Source organism: Carettochelys insculpta, chromosome 2 (genome assembly GCF_033958435.1).
Source record: "Carettochelys insculpta isolate YL-2023 chromosome 2, ASM3395843v1, whole genome shotgun sequence".
NCBI lineage: Eukaryota > Metazoa > Chordata > Testudines > Carettochelyidae > Carettochelys > Carettochelys insculpta.
In genome coordinates, this window is record NC_134138.1 from 161,155,651 (window position 1) to 161,179,418 (window position 23,768).

General features: G+C 43.3%; 1 protein-coding gene across 1 annotated transcript in view; it reads left to right on the forward strand.

Annotated features, from left to right (window-relative positions):
* Positions 1-742: 742 nt before the first annotated feature.
* LOC142008717 (uncharacterized) overlaps positions 743-23,768 on the forward strand; it is a 47,479-nt gene continuing 24,453 nt past the window's right edge. Inside the window, exons 1-9 of the mRNA XM_074985991.1 lie at positions 743-809; positions 3,032-3,131; positions 4,759-4,827; positions 12,281-12,311; positions 14,177-14,236; positions 14,623-14,703; positions 15,398-15,534; positions 18,175-18,297; positions 21,138-21,180. Coding sequence (XP_074842092.1) covers positions 3,069-3,131; positions 4,759-4,827; positions 12,281-12,311; positions 14,177-14,236; positions 14,623-14,703; positions 15,398-15,534; positions 18,175-18,297; positions 21,138-21,180 — 607 coding nt within the window. The 5' untranslated portion in view covers positions 743-809; positions 3,032-3,068. The remainder of the gene's footprint in view (positions 810-3,031; positions 3,132-4,758; positions 4,828-12,280; positions 12,312-14,176; positions 14,237-14,622; positions 14,704-15,397; positions 15,535-18,174; positions 18,298-21,137; positions 21,181-23,768) is intronic.

Here is a 23,768-nt window from a genome sequence, read left to right on the forward strand (position 1 = left end):
CTTTTGTGGGACAGACCCACTTCTTCAGTTACAGATCTGAAGAAGTGGGTCTGTCCCATGAAAGCTCATCACCTAATACATTATTTTGTTCGTCTTTAAAATGCTACATGACTGCAGGTTTGTTTTGTAATTGCTGCAGTTAAGGTTGCTGGAGTGTGTCCATTCCAGTCGCTGATAATTAGTACTTGCCAATACCAAACATTCAAAAATTAAGGACCATCGTGTGAGAATTGCTTAAAAATCATATTTTAAACTCGATCCACTCGCGCGCGTAGGATCTTTTCCTTTGCCCCCTGGGTTGTATGTATGTTGGCTTCACATGTTCATAGGTTTTCCCTGCAACCAGGAGCACTGGACAAGTTGTGGTTGCCAGAGAGGCAGCAGGGGCCCTTCTCCTCTCGCCAGGACCTGTGGGCAGACACAGGCACAGCCCGGGAACGCAGGGTGCAGGTTAAACCCCAGGACGGTGGGGCGCAGATGGCCTTGCTCACGTTGCGCTGGCAGGGACGGGCTCCGCAGGCTGCTGCCACGGCGGGGCTGTGTTCGCAGCTGGCCCCAGAACATGCCCCGACTGCCGGGAAGCCCAAGCATGTCCCGCGGCTGCTTCCGTCCGAGGCGCCCAGCGTCCAGCCCACCAATTGGCGCGGCGCGAGGAGAAGCTCCAGCTCCCGCCGCAGGACGATTCCCAGCCGCAGTTTCTATCCCACCCGCTCCAGACCCGACACCTCTCGCGCAGCACGCCGGGACCAGCGCATGCGCCTTGCGTCGAGGTCTGGCGGCCGCCCGGAGAGCCGTAGCGGGGGCACGGGGTGAGCGAAGCGGGCGCGCGGGGACTCACGCGGCGTTTAGGGCTGCTCCCCCCCTCCCCCTCGCGTCTCCCCGCTTACCCGCCGTCACGTGACTGCCGTTGAGGTAGCGGCCCAGGGGAGGCTGCCGGCGGGCCTGTTGCGCTGCTCGGGGGAGCCCTCCTAGCTCGAGTCTCGGGACCGGGTGGGGTGGGGTGGGGTGGGGTGGGGGCTGGGCGCTGGGCTCCGGGCCAGCCCCGTTCCTCTGAGCCGGCCTCCTGCGGCTGCCCAGGGTGCTTTAAATGTCGCTGACGGGGGGAGCTGGGGTCGGCTCCCGGTGGTGCCGGGTAGTTTGTCTTTGAAGCAGACGCCACGTGCGTCCGTGGTGATGGCGGGGTGCGGGTGGAGGGGGCCGCTCCCCGTCTCCTGGGCTTGCGTTGTCCCCTGGCGTGCGGGTTGGCGGGACCCCAACTCCTTCACTGGCTCCCTGCTCCAGCCCCTGGCTCTCCTAGCTAGGGGGAACCCCGGGTACAGACAGCCTCCCCGCTCTGACTTCTCCCTGGCTTCCCCTAGCTGGGGAGCGGAGGGACAGACAGCCTTGCCGCTATGGCTTCTGCTGGCTCCCTGCCAACCTTGGCAGCCAGGAAACTGACCAGTGCTGGTCAGTTCTTAGGCTTCAGCAAGCCCAGGGGAGCTGGATGCTAGGCTGCCATTCCTACCTCCCACCCCTGACTTGCACTCAATTTGAGTTACATGAGGTTGCCCAGGAAAGCAACCTTGTGTGACTCAGAGGGTCTGCTGTACTACTGGGGAAGGTCAAATTAAGGTCCACAGTCCCAGCTATGTTAATTGTGTAGCTAGTTGATTATGTAGCCAGAGTTGAGGTGAGTTAAGGTAGGCTCTCACTGACTTACCTTACTCCTAATTGTGGGGGCAGGGGAAGTACCATGGTCTACAGGGGCACCTTATCAGTTTGATTCAGTATATCCTCACTAAGTATGCTAAACCGAGCTCCTAAGATCGACCTCAGCAGGTTGCTCTTCCCTGTAGCAAAGACATACTCTGTCTCTCACAATACAAAGTCCTCCAGATGCTGTTGTCGCACATCCACAGGCATGGAGAGAAACACGTAGGTCAGTTGTATGAATGTGTTTCACACCATTCATGACCTATACAGACAGAAACACCAGCATATTCACCAGTATTGCACCCCAGAAATATGTCTTTCACTGTGCAAGACTTTTTCTTGCACAGTGCAAACTCAATAACTAGTTCACTGCCTGTAAGGTGTGCATGCACTGGCCTATGATATCTGAACAGTATTCATTGGTAAGGCTCAAATATGCAAAATGAGCTTCTGTTACAAAAAGATTGTAAGTTACTGTAAGTGGTAGGCATATAGGGCAAAGATGTTTACAAAAGAAACTCCCATCTAAATTCTAAACATTATCAGACTAAGCAAGTTTTGAATTTAATCAGCTTTTCTAATTCCACTGCTTGTGCTCTAAAAATAGATTAAAGCATAATTGTGTCTTAGGCTGGAACTGGTTTTGAAGACCATCCCCTACCTGACATGTCAAAGCCATAATCTTGACCATAACCTTCACAGTACTGTCTGTACAGATATTTTTGGAGTAGTAGGTCCCAGTAATACAAGTCTGTTGACCCAAGCTGAAAGACTTGTTCCAAAATTCCGTGTAGTCATAGGGAGACTGTCTAATTCTTTACTGTCTATAAAGGCTGCTGCTCTCTTCTCTGCTGGAGAATGCAGTCTGGTAAATAGCCTGCATTGGTTAAACGTGGTTGAGATTTTCAGGCTTTTCTTTACAACTGTGAGGACCAGAAACATTTTTTAAGATGTAATCTTGGACTCTGATATCATGTAACTCTGGGAGCTGGGATCCTAAACACATTTGTAATATTTGTACTGTAATCTGGTTCTGTTCATAATTGTATCAGAAAAGGTAAAACTTGAGAAGCTTGTTGGAGCATGTTTACATGTGTGTATTTTATGCCTGGTGGTCAGTGCGCTGTAGAGTCAGTTTTCCTGCCCTCCACCAATTGGGGACTACTCTTAAGGAAATGCTGATAGTCTGCAAGTTAAAAGCTAAACTTCCAGGTTACTGAAACCATCCAAAACCCAAACATTTAAAATATGCATATATCTAGCTACCATAATATTTTAATAGATTAAACCAGAAGTCTGGTGTCTTGTATCCAACTAACATTCATAAATGCATTTGTAGCTTTTCTAGTACTTTTCATCTTTTTTAAACCTTAAACATGGATACCGAACCAGAGGTAAAGAAAGAGAAGACAGAGCATCGGCATCCTTTCTACTGCAATGTGAGTGCTTCATGTTATTAAGAGTGCTTGACAAAGTGTAATTTTATCTATCATTGAGCCATTAGAGAGTAAATGCAAAATCAAAGCACTTGGGGAGTTTACGTTAAAAATGGCTTGTTTAGGAAGGCACATGGCTAAAAGAGAAGGAATTCATGCAGTGAGTATGCGCTCTTCCCTTGAACACCGCCCCCCCCCCCCGCCAGAAGCAATCCCCTAATAAGCAGAGATCTTATTTCTTTAAATTTATTTCCTTCAAATTTGAACACTTGAAGCCTTTGCATAGTGGGGGTTATTTTATAAGGGGAGCTGGGGTAAGGCAGGGAATATGGGGAAACAGATATATTGCAGGGAGACTTCTATCCCCTCACATCTCTCTCCAAGGAACCTCATTTTGTAGGCTTATTGGTCTGTGACAAACTTGGCCTGTAGACCTGACTAGTCTAGTGAGGTGTATGTGTATGTTGGGTGGAACTGGAATGCTTAGGGGAGTTGTGAGAGAGGAATGCAGACTCCTGGACATTCACACATGTATACCTCTGTTTCTCATCTTTCCACAAATGAGCCTAGATAATTTTGTCAGGGTCTAATAAGTATGGCAGAGAACTGATATGATTAATTATTGTTACTGAGGATAGCATGGATGCTGACTGCTTAGAACACAAAGTGGAGCTGAGTTGCTGAGTGGACGTGGTTGAAACCGGCTTGTTTGGGGAAACATAGAGGTAGTTGGGTATCACTGTATAACTTTCAAACCTCATTAGTCCCTGAGAAGCATGATGGACTGAGGGCAGCATATGGAGACTTGTGGGGTATGAGGGAGGATTCAGGAAATGGGAGAACAGGGAGTCACAGAGGATATGGTGTTGTGGAGAGTCTGGCAGCGTGAGATTGAAGGTAAAGGGCACCTAGGGTACATGAAAGGGATGAGAACGGCATTGACAGCCCATGAAATGTATTCAGAGTGAATGCCTTAAGGCAATGGTGATCTCAGCTTTTCAGTAGTCTGCTCATTCCCTGCGTAGTGCAGGGGACAAGGGAGTATGCAGACCTTTAGGAGAGCTACATTTACTTAAAGGACTCACTGTGTACCTTTCTGCCCATTTCATTTTGTATCAATCAATTGATCTTCCATTTTGTAGTCCCTTAAAAGAAGTGTTGATGTGAATCACACTTGTACAAGAGAAGAGACATCCTGCACTTTCTGATCAAAGATTTCAAATTTCTTTAGCTCTTGGATTTTATATTTATTTTGGTATCTTTGTGAAGTCACCTTTCCGTACATTTCTGTATCGGTTTACGAGAAATGGCCTTCCCTCTGGTACATTACAGCTGAATGTATTTGAAGGGTATGGGGGAATCTGAAACCATCTTATGCTGTGGAGAGGGACTTTTAAATGAAAGACAGTACTTTGATCCTTCTCTTTGGAATCCATTGAATACTGTAGTGTTGTCTGTTCAGTCTGGCTTTAAGGGAGTTGTGTTTCAGCAGAAATTAATCTGTCCAGCCTCAGTGGTATGACTGGAGTTTATTGAATACAGAGATTTTGATTAGTTTGAAATATTACAGATTTTTTTCCTTGTTTGCATCATATTGTAGAAATAATTATAAATCTTCTTTTTAACCTAGATTTGCAAAATCTCATGTGCTTCTGCATTGAACTTGCAGACTCATTTCCTTGGATTCAAGCACAAGACGGTAAGATTAGGTTTTTGTATGGGTGCCAGTTAGTTACATTACATTATTATTATATGCTTTACTGCAATTACTCTCTTCTCCTTATAATGTAATACATGTTCTAAAATGTGTAAAATTGGCAAAACATTGAAAATTTTGTTTTGAATTTTCTTGTCTCACTATATTGTCATGTACAGCAAAGCAGAACTCTTATGTAGCAATGATGTGTGTAAAGGTACATATTGATCTAGGTGTGCCTTACTATCTGAATTACTAGGGCAAAGGGAATTTAAACATTGCAGAACTCAGTGTTGCAAGATACCCTGCCAAAAATAAAATTCACTGCCTCAAGTTAGATGCTTACCTCTCCCTATACAGTGCATGGTGAGCCTTGGCATATAAGAAGGACATTCTGAATAAACAAAAAGCTGATCGGGATGCCACCTCAACTAGCCAGGAGTGAAATGCAGATGGAAAAGGAGCAGTGTTTAAGGCTCACATTCTCAACATTAATGAGGTGTGGTCTACACTGGGATGTTAGGTTGAGCTTAGCTGACTTAGGTACATTTTCTAAACAATCACTCCACACTACAGGGGCCATTCCACCAGCTTTAAGGGCTCCTAAGGTTGACTTTGGTACTCCTGCTTTTCACGAGGAGTAACGCCAAAATCCACATAGCATGGTTCACTGTAGGGTAGTGCAGTGCAGATGGAGCTTTGTGAAATGCGATGTGCTTGGCTTCCTGTGGTTGTCCCACAATACCCCAGAGTGACCACTCTGGCCACCACTTTCAGCTCTGCTGCTCTCCAGGTGTGCAGGAAATAGCCCAAGAAAGTTTTAATTTCATTTCCTGTTTGGCCAGATACAGTACTCAGGAGTACATTTAGCCATGAATTCCCAGGGTCGCAGATGAGCTCCAGCATGGAGCATGCAGGAGATTCATGATCTTATTGCTGGGGCACGGGTGGGTGTGGGGGTTAAATGACGCTGTGTTGGCAGAACTACGAGGCAGACACCAATGCTAGGATCTCACACGACATTGTGGAAAAAGGATACGCCAGAGATGCCCTGCAGTTCCACGTGAAAATAAAGGCACTCAGACAGGCGCATAAGAAGCCAAAGGAAGCAAATGGATATTCTAGATTATCGTTGCAAATGTGCTGCTTTTGTGAGCAGCTGCATGGAGTTCTAGCAGAGGGACCCAACCACTGTCCCCAAAGAGTCCGTGGATACCTCTGAAGAGATTCCTCAGGCAGTCTCTGGCAACCGTGAGGAAGACATGGTGGATGAGGAGGAGGATGGAAATGGTTAGCAAGCAAACTGAACATCTGATCTTTCCAACAGCCAGGAACGTTTTTTTAAGTCTGGATCTCATCCCCTCCTCCCAGGACATTTCTCAGCCAGACCCTAACGGCAGGGAGTGTATCTCCAGTGAGTTCCCATCTTTAATTGTTCAGCAAGTGGGAAAAGGTAACTGAATGATCTGTGGTGGGCGTGAGCCCCCAGAAAAACTTGTTAATGTGTCTGGGGCTGAAGCGCTGATCCTCCCTGCACAGCTCTTTAAACCTCTCAGACAGATATTCTTTAATCCCTCTCATGAGGTTTCTGGGGAGACCTGCCTTATTCTGACGTCCATGATAGAACATCTTTCCACGCCAGTCCATCAGTAAGTAATCTGAAGTCACTGCACCACAGAGCAGTGCGGCATACTGACCAGTCTGCTGCCCCCGTATACTTGTCATCCATGTGTTATTTTAAGCAGGCCAATATCTCTTACAGGAAGCAGGAGAAAGAGCATTAAGCTATGATAGCATACGCTGCTCTGCCATGAATCACTCCCCTCCCCACCCTTCCGCAGACTCCTGAGGGAATGGAAAGTTTCACTGTCCCAGCACAGCAGGGAGGAGAAGCACACGGCAACTGCAGGAACCACATACAGAGCCCCAAGGAGGATAGCACAGGCCGCACTGCCATGCCTGCCCCGCTTCCCTTCTCTTCCCCTGGTTCCTGGGGGAAGGAAAGTGTCACTCTCCCAGACGGGGTGGGAGGAAGAGCACGCGGTGACCACAAGCTACACAGTTCCAATAGCACAAGCTGCACTGCTGTGCTGGCCTCCCACCTTCCCTTTCTTGGGCTACTGAGGAAAGGGAAACTCAGCACCCTGGGGAATCCGTGGGAAGGGGATTCATGCAGTGACTATGACTGCCATAGCCCCGAAAACCACCACGCACTTCCCACACCCCATATCAGCCCAAGCATGCAGTGTGCACAGCAGCAGAAACTACTTTTGGAATCACAGGCTTGAAAGCATGCCCTAGTCTATGCCCATGACCGGAAGTGAACCGAGTCGAGCAGGTCCCTTAAGATCGCTGTGTAGTACCTGCTGCACAGAGGAAGCTGAAAAACCAAAATTTATCCTTGTATGTAACACATCCCTTTTGTTTGCCATAGAGACTCTTTCATTAAATTACTTTGGCTGTGTGTACGCTAGCCCAAAACTTCATTTCAAAGTTTACTTATGAAGCGCTGAAATACATATTCAGCGCTTCATTAGCATGCTGGCAGCCATGGCACTTTGAAATTGATATGGCTCGCCGCCGTGCGGCTCGTCCAGACAGGGCTCCTTTTCAAAAAGACCCTGGCAACTTCAAAATCCCCTTATTCCTAACAGCAGATAGGAATAAGGGGATTTCGAAGTTGCCGGGGTCCTTTTGAAAAGAAGCTCCGTCTGGATGAGCCGCGCAGCAGCGAGCCACAGCAATTTCAAAGTGCCACAGCTGCCGGCATTCTGATGAGGTGCTGAATATACATTTCAGCACTTCATAAGTAAACTTCAAAATGGTCATTTGCGTGGCCATTTCGAAGTTTTGGGGTAGTGTAGACCTAGCCTTGTGTTTTGGAAAACTTATCTCATCTACAGTAAATGTATCTCCCTAACACCTGGCCTTCACTTACATTTTTTTGCAGCGTGCTAATCAGTGGGACCTTTGATCACTGCATTTCTCCTATCTCTTCCGCCCCCCCAAACTGTCAGGCTGGACCAGATCTAAGGGAGGAAAAATATGTGGGAAGATATGCTCCTAGAGCAGATTCAGATGGCCTGCATGGACAGGGCACAATTAAATGCATGGGGGAGAACCACGCTGGAGAACAGGAGAGAGGATTGTGAGGAGAGGAGAGTGCTCTGGCAGCATGAAGTCCCAACCCAGGAGGAGATGTTGAAGCTGATGGTGCAGCAAACAGGGCTTCTGTGGTGCCTGATACAGGAGCACAGAGCCCCACTGAAGCCCTTGATGAATGAGATGCCCTCCTCATCCTGTCCAATACCCTCCCTCCATCGGCATCCTGGAATGGAGGTGGGGGAGTCAAGGGCAGTCTTGCATTCCATTCCCAGAGATATTTCTCAGAGCACCTGTGATGGCAAAATATCTTTTGCCCTTGTTTACCCACCTCTGTAGCCCCTGCCATGAACTCCTTTACTGTGTGCTACATTTTGTCCCCTAAATAAAAATGATTAACCTCTCAAAAACAGTGTCTTTATTGCCTGTGTTGCACAAGAGTAGTGGCTTTGCAGGATTTCCAGGCCAGCACACATCATACAGGCGGCTCTTCCTTAATACCAACAGACACGACTGTCACATCACTGTCTGATCATTCATAAAGCTGTTTTTCAAAGCCTCCCTGATTAGCAGGGCCCCTTGCTGTGCTATCCTTATTGCCGTGGTGGCGGCTGGCTGTTAATAGTTACTGGCCAGGTGATCTACCTCAACCTGCCAGCCTGGCATGAAATTTTCGCCCCGCTCTAACAGAAGTTGTAGAGCACACAGCAGGATGTCACCATGAGGGGAATGTTGCTCTTGCTAAGATCTAACTGAGTAAGGAGGCTCCTGAACCTGTCTTTTAAATGGCCAAATTCACATTCTTTTACCATTCTGCACTTGCTTCGCCTGTAGTTGAACTGCTTCTTACTGTGGTCCAGGCTGCCTTTGTATGGCTTCATGAGCCAAGGGAGCACGGAGTAAGCTGGATCTCCCAGAATCACTATTGTCATCTCCACATCTCCAATGGTGATTTTCTGGTCTGGGAAGAAAGTTCCATTCTGGAGCTTTTTGAGCAGACCAAAGTTCCTAAAGTTGCGTGCACCATGCTTCTTTCCCGACCATTCCACGCTGATATCAGTGAAACAGCCCTTGTGATCCACCACTGTGTCCTGCATGTTTCCCAGCATCGCTGTCCTTCATAGCAGAAGGGTATTGAGTGCCTTGGCTACCTGGATCACTGCAGCCCTCACTGAAGATTTGCCCACTCCGAATTGATTGTCCACTGACCGGTAGCTGTCTGTCATTACAAGCTGCCACAGAGCTATTGCCACTGACTTCTGAACTATCAGAGCAGGTCTTATTTTGGTATCGCAGCACTTCAGAGCAGGGAAGGCAATTCACAAAGTTCCATGAAAGTGGTCTTATACAGGAGGAAGATTTGTAGTCGCTGCTGATCATCCCATACCTGCAGAACAAGGCATTCCCACCAGTCTGAGATGTTTCACAGTACCAGAACTGGTGTTCTAGTCTGTACAAAGCATTAAGTACAGCCAGCATCTCCCTGTTGCTCCTCTACAGTGTTTGATAGTCATATATCTCTGTGTTGTCTTCATTGGTCTGATGCCTGCTTAAGCTCTGCACATACTGCAGCACAATATGTGAAGTGCTCATAATACTTTCCACAGTAGCTTGAAGCAGTACTGGTTCTGTGCTAGCCTTGCAATGACTTCTGCATGGATATGAAAAAAGGGCTCGAAAATACTCTTTGACGTTGCTTTCCAAAGGGAGGAGGAGGAGACAAGTGCACTCAGGGATGCTGACGACACACACCCAGCACTATCCATGACACTTTTTGTCTCATCAGACACTGGGAACTTAACCCACAATGCAAGGGGGCAGCAGGAACTATGGCAAAGGTACCCAAGGTGCATTGCTGGCAAAGTTGAAGCAGCCAACCCTAATGGTGACACACTCCATTGACTTCATGTGCCAATGTGGACATGCACTGTCGACTTTACAGACTCAGCTGCTAAAAGCTGACCTTACTAAATTTGACCTAATCTTTTAGTGTAGACATATCTTTAGGCACTTAACTCCTATTGATCTGGGCCTTACTTCTGTTTAGTATTCTGTGCTGTGAACTTTTCTGAAGTTAGGCACCAAAGCCAAGTCAACCATTTCCTGGGGGAGGTGGGAGACCCACCCACCCACCTGCTATGTCCTATTGGCTAGTCATGGGTGCTCAGCTTATCAGTGTAGGAACACCTAGTATAGGAATCCTGCCAGCACTTAGGTATGAGCAGGGGCTCTGAGTAACATCTGAGCTACAGAATGTCTCTGGGTTTAAACAGCTTTGTGCAGGCCCATTGACAGAAACATAGGTATTTAAGGGGGTTAGGAACCCTCAGTGTAGGCAGAAGCTGAGCTGTGGTTTTGTGATTGTCATTTATTACAGGTTAAACCTCTCTAGTCCGGCATCCTAGGGACCTGACTGGTGCCAAACAAGAGAATATGCCAGATCATGGAGGTCAATTATTATCAAAACCTCAACTGATTACTGGGCTCTTAGAAGACACTTATGAGTAAATTATAGCTAAATAACAGAACAAAACACTGATGGTTGTAAACAAACTTTATCGGGCCATGGGAAACTTGGCCACACTCATGATATGTGGTCATCCGGCTAACTAAAATCCTGTCCGATTACAGATGTTGCCTGACAAGGAAGTACTGGATGAGAGAGGTTCAACCTGTACTTAAATATTGGATTTAGGTGCCCAAATTCCCTTTATAAATATAGCCCAAAATATGTTTCAGAGCTTCATGCTATAGTCAGAAAATGGTATGAGGCCAGATCAAATACAAATGCAGGTACTCATTAATCTGAATAATGAGGATACTAGGGAGGAGTGAGTTGAATTAAATGAAAACAATTTAAATAACTGACTTTTACCAGTGATTTAAATCAGCAAGCAGGAAACATTGATTTAAAATCCATTTTAATTCTATTTTGTATTTATACCTTTTAGCTATTTTCCTAAGGAAGGATTGATTCAGATTGCTAGGTAACCACTGAAACATTGATTTGCAACTGAATATAGCCCTTACTCTAAACTTAATGCTCCTCTTTGTTAAACAAGAGGATACACTATTCAAATGAATATTGCTTTAAAAATATGTATACAGAGCAATGGTGGGGAACCTCCAGTCTGTGGGTTAGATGCTGTTTGTGAGGGTTAGCTGCTGGTGAGCTGCCAGATTCTTTGTTTACGTGGGTGCCTGGAAGCATAGCTCCCCCCCACAGCTTTTGGTGGATGCAGTTCACCATTCCTAGGCCCATGGGAGCTGCGAGAAGTGGGGGTTTGGTCTGCACTGCTTCCCGCTGTTCCCCTGGGCTGGGAATGGCAGCCGGTTGCCAGTGGATGAGCAAGTAAACTGGTGGCCTGCCAGCAGCTAACCACGACAAACTGAATGTGCCTCATGAGTTACCCTGAAACAGTGTTTAATTTTTATATTTTTTATTATTTTAGAAAATTGTGAATTACATATTGCTGATTTACCAGATGATAAGCAACTTACTTGTAAATGGTGTCAAGCTCTATGTGGGTGAAAGTTCAAGTTTCATTCCAAATGCATAAACCTGCATTTTAAAAAAAATAAAACTATTTTAGATGTGCAGCATACATTGGCAAAATTTAATAAAAAGCTCATCAAAACCTATTTTGCATTTTAAAATAATTGTATTAAACAAAAGAAGTATTATTTGTATGGCTTGAAATAATTGTTTCTGGTCATGTGTCCTTCAAAGTTTTGGCAGTTATACATTGCATCACCCCGAACCTAGTTTTTATTCACAGGTTGGCAGATAAAAACAACCTCCCCTGCTTTTTCCGTTCCAAAAGGTTTCTTTACTTTGAATGAGCTAGTCATTGGATTAACAAGTTGAATAAACTGAAATGAAGAAAATATTCTTTCTGTAACTGCAGAAAAGGCTCCTGCTCTTAAAAACTGCATTAATACTGCAACAGGCTCTGGTTCTAGGTGCTCAGCTGGTGACTTCCACCAATTCAGTAGTCTGGTTTTCTTTAGAACTTGTTAGCAAACATACATTGCTTAATATTATTTTTGTATGTAATTTCAGTGATTATAATAGATCATAGTGAGTTCAGGCCTTAACCTATTTTTTAAAAATGTTTAATTTATATTTTAAAATACATTTGTTTATGAGTTTAAAAATAATGATTTTATTCACCTTGGCAGGAAAATGTTAAATGTATTTTTTACCTATTGGTAAAAAATTGCCTTGTGCATTTTGAATAATTATCTTTTGTGTAATCCTTAGTCCATCTCTTCAACGGCGTAAAATTTCTAGAAGTAACTATTAAGTATGTGTTCTCTTTTTTTTTTTTTTTTTCTCCTCTCATGAACATAGGTTGAAGAAGCTCTAAAAGCCCATGGCATTGGTGAGTGCTAAAGTAGAACTTCGTGCTTTGGTTGGATGTCTTTTTATAAAGCGAACTTTTTAAGAATTTTAATTTTAGGTCCAGTTCTGTAGAAGTCAGTGGTCCTGTGGAAATCGGTATTGGTGCATGTACACTAGGAACTAACTTGGATGTTAACTTCAAAGTTAGAGGCTACTCTGAAGTAGCCTGCAGAGGATCTACACATGTTTTCCCTTCAAAGTTGACTTAGAAGTAAGGGAGCCCAACTTAAAGTCCTTATTCCATTTCCAGGAATGGAGTAGTGCCCTACTTAGAAGTTTAACTTCAAAGTAGGGTGTGTGTAGACTCTCATCTTTGAAGTTTGTTAATTGAAGTTATTTTTGTAGTGTAGACATGGCCTATAAGTAATTCTAAGGTGTGTACAGGCTTGGCACTATAATTGTAACTAGTAAGATTTCGGTATTAATCATCAGATGAGTCTGAGACCTGGTTTGCACTAGAGAAAGAGGTAAAAGTGCTTTGAATTCATTATTTGTGGAGAGTTAATCTTTAAAACCAAATTATAGTTACTTAATTGTCAGCTTAATTCCACTGCTGATTATTTTAATAGAAAAATAGTGTTCTGGTTCACGGAGTTCTGATATGGAAAAGACCTATATCATTTTACACATCGTTAGGGCTAAAACTGTACAGTTTGATACAGTATATTTTCCAGTCTAAATTTAAATGTCCAGTTTAATTTTTGTGTCCCAAGATGTTGGATTTTCCTTGCATTGTGTGATGAAAGTTCCACAATACAATAGATCCCTCACCACAGGACAGTTTTTAAACAAAAAAAAAATTCTGTTATCCCACTATTCTGTGTCAGACCAGAATTTAATTTAGACGCAGGCATCACAAGGTCTGTTGGTTTACCAAATCTCACAGTACCTATTCACTGACCACCTCAGGGAGAACTTGTGGCAATTTCCTCCCCAACACAGGGGGGTGGCTGTCTGTTAGAATTTATTTGTGAATAAGCTGACACTCTCCTGCTCTCCCCCGCCCCCATCAATTGCTCCCTTTTCTGAATGAAAAGCTCAATTTACACATGAATAAAGGATACATTGTATGTTCTAAATCTACATTTTAGTCTTTCATGCATGGCAAACTAAAGAAGTCTTCCTATTACATTTTGACTAGAAGTAACTTCTGCAATGTATGATTGTATGGAAGGAGGCTCTGGTACCTTTTCTTCTTTTTGTAGAGGTAGCAAAGCCAGCAGGATTTTCTTTGTCCCGTAAATCTTGCCTGTTTTTTCAGGGCTTGTCTGATTTACCTGTTCTGATTAATCCCCTTGTGTAGATAAACAGTCCCTGGTGAATGCAAGGGCAACCAGGACCACTGTGATCTGCTCTTATGCCATAGGAGAGCTCTTTATGTGAAATTAACTAGCCCATTTCAAATCCTTGCTGTATCATATAATGCCTCAAAGTAAGTGTGAAGTTCTGAATTTGAAGCTTAATGTAGCAGACTCTCATTCCAGGCTGGGTTCTGTATGAGATTTTTACTGTTAGTGGTATCTGCTGTAATTTAAAATTTTGGTATGAGTTTAATTCACTGTGAAGTTGGTGACTTGGTTGCTGTTGTAATTTCTTGTCCTCTTTCTTAAATTGTCTAGCATGAAGTTGGTATAGTATAATTTTTTGAGGCTAATGTTTGTGCTTCAACTATCACCAGCAAAATCTAACCTTTGATATGTAAAGATTAAAGGAGTATAACTTGTTCTTTTACGCATAACGAGAAGCTCACATTGCTTTGTTTAACCTTGGTGCATATCTTCTCTTTTTAGTGGGTTCATCTCAAAGTTGCATTCCAGTCTTCATTAATTAAATTTTTTTTTGTAGTTAAAACTGTAGGTGGAGTAGAGGATCAAGTGAAAGCACCTATAAAACTTCCTGATTATGGTAAGTTAATTTTCTTGTTAGCTATAGTGCACAAATGCACGCCTATGCCCTGATGTAATTGATGTAATAGTATTTTCCTCCTTTAATATTTTTACATCATCTTCCTTTCAAGAGAAGACAGTGTGAGTGGGTGGGACTTCTGAGATAATGCTTCACCATCTTAAATGGCTCGTTGCTGTGCCTCCTGAAGGGCACTGCAGAGCAGGAATTGGGTTTGGATTTGTCAGCAAACTTAAGTCCATCATTGGAGCAGGGGACACCATTACCTTCTAGATATCACACTACTCTTAAAGATATTAAAGTATACAACAGTACACAGTGTGTGGCTATTCTTGCTTTTATATAGGAAACTAATCACATTTTTATTAACTGCTTTTATTTTATAGTTCAGACTGAACCAGAGAAGATTCAAGGACAAACCTTGGAAGAACAGCTTAATACATGTAAAGATTCAGAACCTGCACTTGGTGAGCATTTTTAAAATGCCGTAGTTAAGTGCCAGCTGTGTTTCCATTTCCAGAGTGATTGAGTGAATTTATACATTCATAAATATGAAAGTAGGTAAACCTTGTGCCATTTTACATTAGGTATCTTGCTTGTACAGTATGTAAGCAAATCTTAATTATGAGAATTCCATTCTCATTGAATGTTTATTCCTGATTAGGTTGGACATGTGTCTGATAAGCGTGGGCGTTACAAATAAAGTTAGGGTATATGATAGGAGCTACTCTTGACTAAATGATTCTTTGAATACTCTAGTGTAATAGTTGATGAGTTTGAATACAAAAGTATATTTATATACAGACCTATTAGTTTTCCTTTGTCAGAGAGGAGAAAATCTATTTGTATAGAACGCAGAAAGAGATGGAAAGCAAAAGATTGTCCTATATTTTCCAAAAGTGTCTAGTCACTCTTGAATACTTCAATTTTTGTTACCCAACTTGAGGCAACTTAAACAGAGCACATTTTCAGGTAGTGGTTAGGAAGATATCTTAGTCTGGGTGCCCAAAAATGAAGTATTCAAAATAGGGATTGTTAAAATGCTGGCTAATTTGTTTAGTACCTGGTAAGGTACAAAGCCTTGCTTTAGTTTGTTTTTCATGTATGAACTGTTGATCAAATAAACTCTATGTTGCAAAATTATCCCTGTTTCCTATACAGGACTTGATTATATAATTGAATATAGATCAAAAGAGAATCCACTTGTTTTCTATGAGTGTCAGCTGTGTCACTGTCAAACCGGATTGAGTAACATGTTCATGCATGTTTATGGCGCCAAACATAGACTGGCATATCTGGTAAGTTTTTTTAGAGTAAGTGTTCTTTGAACATTAAGTAGATGACATTTTCTACTTGCACCTTCCATTTTAAATATATTTGCATTAGGATTTTAAACCAATAAAAATAACATGCTTCAGTATATACTTTCTCTGAGGCATGCTCAATTGTAGTAGAGCCACGCAACTGGGTTCATGCTCTGGATTGTTACTAGGTTTAAAATTCTGAGCCATTCCATTGCTTAGCAATAGCAAACGTGGGCCTCCCTGCTATCCACTCCCTAAATTGCCAGTTCCTTTTCTTTGGTTGACTGAATAGGTTATCTTGACACCAACAGTAAACATTTTTTAAGGATAATGGTACTCTTATATGCTTGGAGAAACTAGAAGAAGTTAGACTTTGTTCCAGGCTTTTTTGGTTGGAGAAATCATGAAAATGTATCCCTCTTCTCAGAATTAATCAAGAAGGGCTTTTTGTTACGTTTGTAGCTGATGCAGAAGGAGAAACCTATTGTGTAGCATAGTTTCCTCTCTTGTTCTTCCTCCCAGATTTTTGTATATTGGTACATTATTAAGAGATTTGGTAAAGCTCTGAATTTCAGCACGCAAGAGATATTTGGAGTGAACATAATGAATACAATCATAATAAAGGCACAACACAGTATTTGTCTTATTGCCTCCCACAGCAGAATTAAAAGCACTACGTTAATATCACAAACTACAAAACTTCAGAGGAGAGTATTTTTTTTTTTTAAGTTGAACTTTCTGAGTTGGGTATTGATATGTCTGGACTTCTCCCTGTGAAACTTTGTGCTATTAAATAAAAGAAGTTCATTATCAGGAGACATCAGTAAGAATTACCTTAATATTCAGCCTTGAAATTAAAATAGCATGTTTTTATTTTTACTACTCAGAAGTACTCTTAAATGCCTGTGACATCTGTGCAGTTAGCACATGCACTATTTGGTTGCATCCATGAAATGACTTTTCTGAAATCATATACTCTTGAAGGGATAAATAGACAATTTAGCATAAAGCAAAGATTTCTGTTTTGGACCTGTTCATATTACAGTGATCTTACATACCTAAAAACAGGATTTAATTTTATTTTCCCAGTAGTCACGTCTTCATAATCTGGAAATACTGGATGTTCATTGATATCTTTATTCAGAGAGCTCATGCTTTAAGTTTTTGTAATTCCAATGGAGTTAACAGTTTCATACATACAGGATTATGATTTAATTTGGGTGTTCTTGAAATGTGGACTTGACAGCATACTCTAGGGTAGTGTTTCTTAAACTATGTTCTGCGAACAACGCACAGGTGTGCTGCAAGCTTGGGAACCTTTGTTAATATTATGCACCGGTGGTTTATATTTTCTTTTATTAAAACTAGATACAATGTTACTTCGTTTCTGTGGTATCTGATTAAATTACTTCATTTTGTTTTTGCTGTATGTGTTGCTGCTTATCTTTTTTTGGTCTGACAACACTTTTTGTGAAGTAAATTTTCATAGGAGTGCCACATAAATATTATTGTTTGGTTATCCAGGGCCTCGAAACACTGCTCTAGGGGGCAGTAGAACAATAAACCTTGTTATGGTTTATGAGTTGGTTTGATGTGTTTGCACTTCACAAGTCCTGCAGAATTTTCTTTCCACAGTTTAAAGCATAGTTTATCAATAAATCATTAATTTCTCATGATGGAAAAATTCTGCTTTTATCATCTAACTATGTTAGAAAATAGTTATAAGTCTAGCTTTTTCTTAAAATGTGTTGGAAAAAGTTCCATTGTATATGTGCAAGTGGTGATTTTTGCCCAATTCATCATTTCCCAAATTGGAAAAGATGTTCAGAGGGAAAGGGGCAGCTGTAACTTCAAGATTGTTCCACTTTCAAATCTTGGAATTGGTAAAGCTGTTTTTTAAAAAGTCGGCTTTTTTAAGATTGGCACCTGTATTGCTGAACTCATTTTCAAAAGCATGTGGGCTGTATTTGCTCAAACAAAAATTATCTGAGACAGAGACTATGGCTAATTTTTGGGAGTAAGGGCACTTAGAAGTTGCGCAGGTATTTCGAAGTGCATGCGGCTACACGGCATGCTGGCGCTTTGAAGTTTGCAACTTCAAAATTGCTGTGGGGAGACGCAGCCCAATGAGGTGTTGTATATTCGTCACAGCACTTCATTAGTATTCTCCACTCAGGCTGATTACCATGCCCCCTTCGTTGGGGCTGGAGCTGGGGTGGAACGCTGTGCTCCGGCCAGCTCCGAACCTCCGTTGCTGCTGGGGTTTCCCCCAGTCTGGTGGCTCCCCGGGGGTGGAGCTGGCAGCAGAGCTGCGTTCCAGCAAGCCCTCAGCCCACGTTGTTGCCAGGAACTCCAGGAGTGTGTGTTCACATATATACATGAATGACACACGTCTGAGGTTTCCCTTTAAAATTCAACTTGCTGATTTTTGACTCGCATTAATCCAAGTAACACCTAAGTCAAAGTCACGTAAATTGGAGTTTTACTCTAATTGCCTCCAAATAGGAACATATTAAATATTGCATTGCCCATAACAGTTTGTACGGCCAGAGGTGAGAAAAAGGAAAGTTGTGCCTGTATTTTTATCATTAAGAAAATCTGGATTAATGGAATGAGTGGCATTTTTACTTCTAGAAAAAGCATCACCCTGATATAGCGGCGTCTGATGATGTTAAAGGTCGAGGTTCAGAACTGAACAGAAGGCTTAAGCAAGTTGCAGCACTTATTGAAAAGAAGGAGGGAAGAAAACAAATAAAGGTAATTTTGAAAAAAATAAATTCAGCACCTATGTTCGTAAAAATACTGATATCCTCTTTTATATATGGGATGGTGGTGCATCAATGTTTAGGGTCATGACTTCTGTCTTTTTCTGGCTAAATCTTAGTCTGACCTGTTTTCAGGAGATGCAGAGTCAATTTGTCTTCTCTTGCATATGACAATGTGTAGGGAGAGCAGCACAAGGTCATCAGCAAAGTCAAGCTCCTCTAGAGTGGGAGAAGATAGACCATCTGATGCCTCTTAGCTCATCTCCTGTTGTAGGCCACATAACCCAGTCTAGAACTAAGTTAAAAAAACATCGGAGACATGCCGCATCACTGCCTTAATTCAGTATTAACTTTGAAACACAGATTGTTTCCCACACTGCATGTGAAATTGTTATAAAAACTCTTGATGAGCTGAACTGATTGTTGTGGTATTTCATATGCTCTGAAAATATGCCAGAGACTATCCCAATGAGTGCCGTCGAAGGGTTTTTCAAAATCAGTAAAGTTGATGAACAGCTTCTGCCATTCAATGTATTGCTCAATGATGCAACGCAGTACAAAAATTTGACCTACACACCCCCTTTGTGAAAGCCAGCTTGTTCTTTCCTCAGTGATTTGTCAACAGCATCTGAGATCCACTGAATAATTACCTGAGCAAGATCTTGCTTGGCATTGAGAGGAGAGTAATGCCATGCTGGTTATTACAGTCATTGAGTGCTCCTTTCTTGGGTATCTTAATTCTATTCGTCCATTCCTCTGTCACTTGCTTTCCTTCCCATATTGCAATGAAGAGTGGTTGGAGAACAGTGGCAGCAAGTTCTGGGTCTGCCTTGAACAATTCGGCATTGAGGTTGTCGTGTCCTGAAGCTTTAACACCATTCTTTAAGGATCTTATTGCCATGCTGATTTCTTCCATTTTTGGTGGAGCAGTATGTATGAGGTCTGTTTCCGCTTCTTGAATATCGGCTTCTTCTGGTGGAGGCTGTTTAGAACTTCCTGAAAGTATTGTGCCCAACCAGCCTCTTGTTCCCTCTGTTGCAAGTAGATTTCCTTGTTTGTCCATCACAGGGACACTTGTACTTGCATGATAATTTTAAAAATCTTTTAAAATTTTAAAAATCTTTCTTTGCTCTCTTCAAGTAGCTGCTTCTTCAGCTTATGCTGCTAGTTCTTCTACATGAGCTCTCTTGTCAACTCTCACCAGTTTCTTGACATGCCGGTCTGCTTCTTTGTATTGCAGCTAGTATCTTTCTTTCAATCTTTCTGATTTGATATCTGTAAGTTTCTTCTTTAAGGTCCATCTATTATTGATTGCCTTTCATGTGTCTGGCATGATCCATGCTTTTTTCTTCTGTTTTTGTTTGAAACCTAGTCAGTCCTCACTGCTCTTTACACATATTGTTATAATTTGTTACTAATTTCTTCCATGCTGTGAGTTTCTTCTTCAAGATCTTGTGAGGCTTGAAATCTGTTTTTCATCTTAAGAACAAAAGCATTCTTAATTTTGGGGTCTTGTTGCTTCTCTTCATCAAAGCGTTTCTGTATGGGTATCTTGCAACCAGTGGTGCTTAGCTTAAGCTTTATGACTCCTGTCACAAGGTGTTGATCACTGCCTACGCCAGCCCCTCTTTTCACCTTGACATCTAGTAATGAGCATCTCCATGTTCCATTGATCATCAGGTGGTTGATCTGATTACCATACCCACCATTTGGTGAGCGCCATGTTAGCTCGTGAATTGTGTGGTGCGGAAAGGGCATACCTCCAATGACAAGATTGGGTAAAGTACAGAGTTCCACTAGCCTCTCTCCATTGTCGTTCATGGTGTCACACCCATGTTTCCCCATGGTTCTCATTGTGAGTATATCATTCCCAACTTTAGCATTCAAGTTGCCCATGACTATTATAAGATCATGATGTAATGCTGCTCTTATTTCAGCTTGAAGCTGTTCATAGAATCTTTCTTTTCTTCTTCATTTTCATTTGTTGGGGCATAGTACTGGATCAATGTAATGTTTACATGTCTACCTTTCTTTCTGGCTCTCATCAATGTACTATTGATTGTTTGATTTCCATTCCACCAAGCATTTCTCTGTTTCTTTCTTCAGGATGATAGCTACTCCCTCATAATGTTGGTCATCATTCCTTCTGGAACAGAAGGATTGCTTCACCAGTACTAGTCTTTGTTCTTCCTGATCCAATCCATCTGCTCTCACTGATACCAAAGATATGTAGCTTGTAGCATCTCATTTCATTTGTGATCTGTCCTAGCGTACCTGTTTCATACATGGTATGTACATTCCAGAGCCCAGTATTGGTCTTGGTGCTCAGGACTTCCATCTTCATGTCAATAGTTCTATTTTTGCTTTCACCACTGGCAGTCACACAAATCAATGTAAGTGACTCTGGAAGGCCGTCGCACATAGTTGTGTAGGAATTCATTGTTGCTGTTTCATTACAGAGGGCTTTTTCTAGATCAGGGTTGTTGGCTCTGAGCCAAACCCCCAATCCTGGAGGATCAGTATGCATGCTTAGTCTGGCTCCTCACCTCTTGACCTTTCCAGCTTGGTTGAACCAACCAGGAGCGCTATGCTCCTGCCAACACAGCTGTTGGGATAGTAAAGAGTACACAAGCTACCCCGCCTCAACAAGGCGCATGCACAAGGGTAGACTGATCTGTTTATTGTGAGTCTAATATCTACAAATTGACATCATCTCTTTTTAAGAATAAATATTTTGGTTAGTTAGTTGATAAAAAGATTGTTTTGTTAGATGTTTAACCAAATGTGTCTATAAAAATGTTATCCTCGCATAACTTTGGGCTTTCTGTTTAGGTTGTAACAGATGCTCCTGTTATGAAGAGAAAATGGCAAGAATGTAAGTGTTCTCTGCATGTTTTTATAAGACTAACAAATGTACCCAATGTTGATTGGGTCTTTAACTGAATATTGTGTCTTAAATATTAAAACTTAAACTTAAATATAAAACTGTGCCTTAAATATTGAGTCTGTTCTGGTCTGGCTATGGTCTGAAGAAGTGGGTCTGTCCCACGAAAGCTCACCTAATAAATTACTTTGCTAGTCTTTAAAGTGCTACTTGACTGCTTTTCGTTTTGATATGCTTTTTTCAGTTATAGTATTTTTCAAAAATGGAGAAAAAGGAAGGCTGAAGTGAAGAGGGTTCAGGCATGAGGAGGGGCAGAGGGTAGGTGGCTTAGGGTTGGTGGGGAATTCAAGGCTGGATGTGGGGATGCAAAAGTCAAGGCAGGTGGAAGATGCAGAACTTAGGGCAGGGGTCTCAGGGCAGAGGGGTGGGGGGTTGTTCCCAGGGCCACCTGTAGTCATGAGGGTGGCGCTGCTTCAGTAGTAGCTCCTTCTGATAGGGCCAGAGCTGCACTCTCCAGCCAGTGACTCCTCTTGGGAATGAAGGATCCAGTCCTGTGTGCTTATTGTATGGTGCCTGAGGCTCTGTGGATTGGCCCTGGCCCCTAGCTACTTCCTCCCACTGTGGCTTGCAGCCTGTCCTTGGGGAGCAGCACACTGGGGGCACCGCTAGCCTGCTGTTTCCTTCCCATGCAGCTGTTCTACAAGGTCTTTGCTTGGGGTAGTGGCAACCCCATCTTGCAGCCTATGTGTGTGGTACGGGGTGCTCTGTGGGCTGGCCCCAGCTTCCAGCTGAGCCCCCAGTCCACTGGTCCAGCGGGGCAGTGCTTTGGGGGGCTACCCCCAGCTTCCAGTGTCTCCCTCTGTCCTACAGCCTGTTTGGTGGGGTGCTCTAGAATCTGGCCAGGCTCTAGTGGCTACTCCTGACTCCAGTGCTTCCTGTGACCCACAGGCTGTGTCTGTGTATGGAGCCGGAGTCCAGGAGCGGCCCTACACTCCAGCAGCCCTTCCACAGCCTGCAGACTGTCTGAGGAGGGGCCAGGCTCCAAGAGCTGCCCTTGCAGTCTGAAGGCTATCTGGCAGGGAGGAGCCAGGCTCCAGAGAGCTGTCCTCCCTGCAGCTGCTTCCCCCAGTGTCTGCAGGTGGTATGGTGGGAGGGAGCCAGGCTCCAGGGGGCTCCTCATCTCCAGCTGACGCATCATGGTTTGTATGCTGTTGGACTACCTCCCCTCTAGCTGGCCCCTCTGTGTTCTACAGGCTATCTGGGGCCAAGCTCTGGGGCTTCCCTTTTCTCCAGCTGTTCTCCAGTCTAGCAGCCCATCCCTCAACCTCGATGGCAGGCTGTTGGTGTAGGGCCAAGTTCAGGGGGCTGCCCCAGGCTCCAGCACCCCCTACAATAGCTTGCAGACTGTCTTGGGCTGCCTCTTCCAGCTGGCCCCCCACAGGCTGTCTGAGCAGGGCCAAGCTGCAGGGGACTGTACCCACACAGCTGCCTCCCATGTCCTCCAGGCTATCTGGGGGCTGCCCACTTTGCAGCCTGTAGGGTCTCCATAGTGGTGAAGGAGGCACATCTGGGTTTGGGGCAAGGGAGCTGTTTACTCTGCCTTTGCAGCAGGCAAGATGGCAGAGCCTTAGCCCTCCTGGCCTCTCTGTGCTGTAGCCACCCCCAGTGGCCACTCTCAGTATCGCATCCTTCCTGTCTGTGTCCCTTCCCTTCCGTCTTCCCCTGTACCCTTCCTTTCCATTTTCTGGAAAACATCCCTTTCCCAGCACTTCCCGCTTTCCAGGCACAACCAGACCCTGACCCTGGTTTAAGTTTAGGGTAAGAGGAAGTAGCATACCGTATTTTGTGGTTGTAGTTCTTGACCAAACATAGCACAGACAGATGCACTCTAAAATAAATAGATAGAGATACATACGTGCGTTGGATGCAAGATCTGTTGATGTTAAAGGAAGTTTTACCTGAGCATGCTCTGCTAGAATTGGTTGTTAGTCTGGAGTGTTTTGCTGTTGTTTGCTGTGTATTGGTACTTGCAAGATGCTGAGTGAAAAGCTGACATAAAGTTAGATAAAACGTTGTTCCAAAATAAGTGTACACATCTGGACTTGCACAGAAATTAACAACAGGAGTGAATTAAAACTGATTTACTTATTTTGATGCAAGTTTGTGCGGAGACCAGACCTTACAGTAGTTGCGCAAGAACAGCAGTTAAGTGCAAAGTTCCATACAGAGTACAGGGAACGTAATAGTTGCCTTCAGCCTTTTGAGAAAAGTATTATCTTTGGCAATCCAGATAACATGGATTAATCTGTCAGTCTAGAGCAAGGACTGTCAAACTTTTTCATAATATGAACTATTTCTTAACAGAGAATCTCATGTATTATCTGTTGTCCAATAACGCCATGGACTACCGTCCTTCGTACTGCATTTGCAAAAAAAAATCCTTTGATGCAATTTCAGCAATTGCTTATATGGCAAAATAAGATTGTATCTTCCCTCACTGGGATTTAACATGTGGATTCTATGAGGAGAGCCAGCACTGCGTGACTAGTCATTTATATTGCCAATAAGTGTTCTGCAGG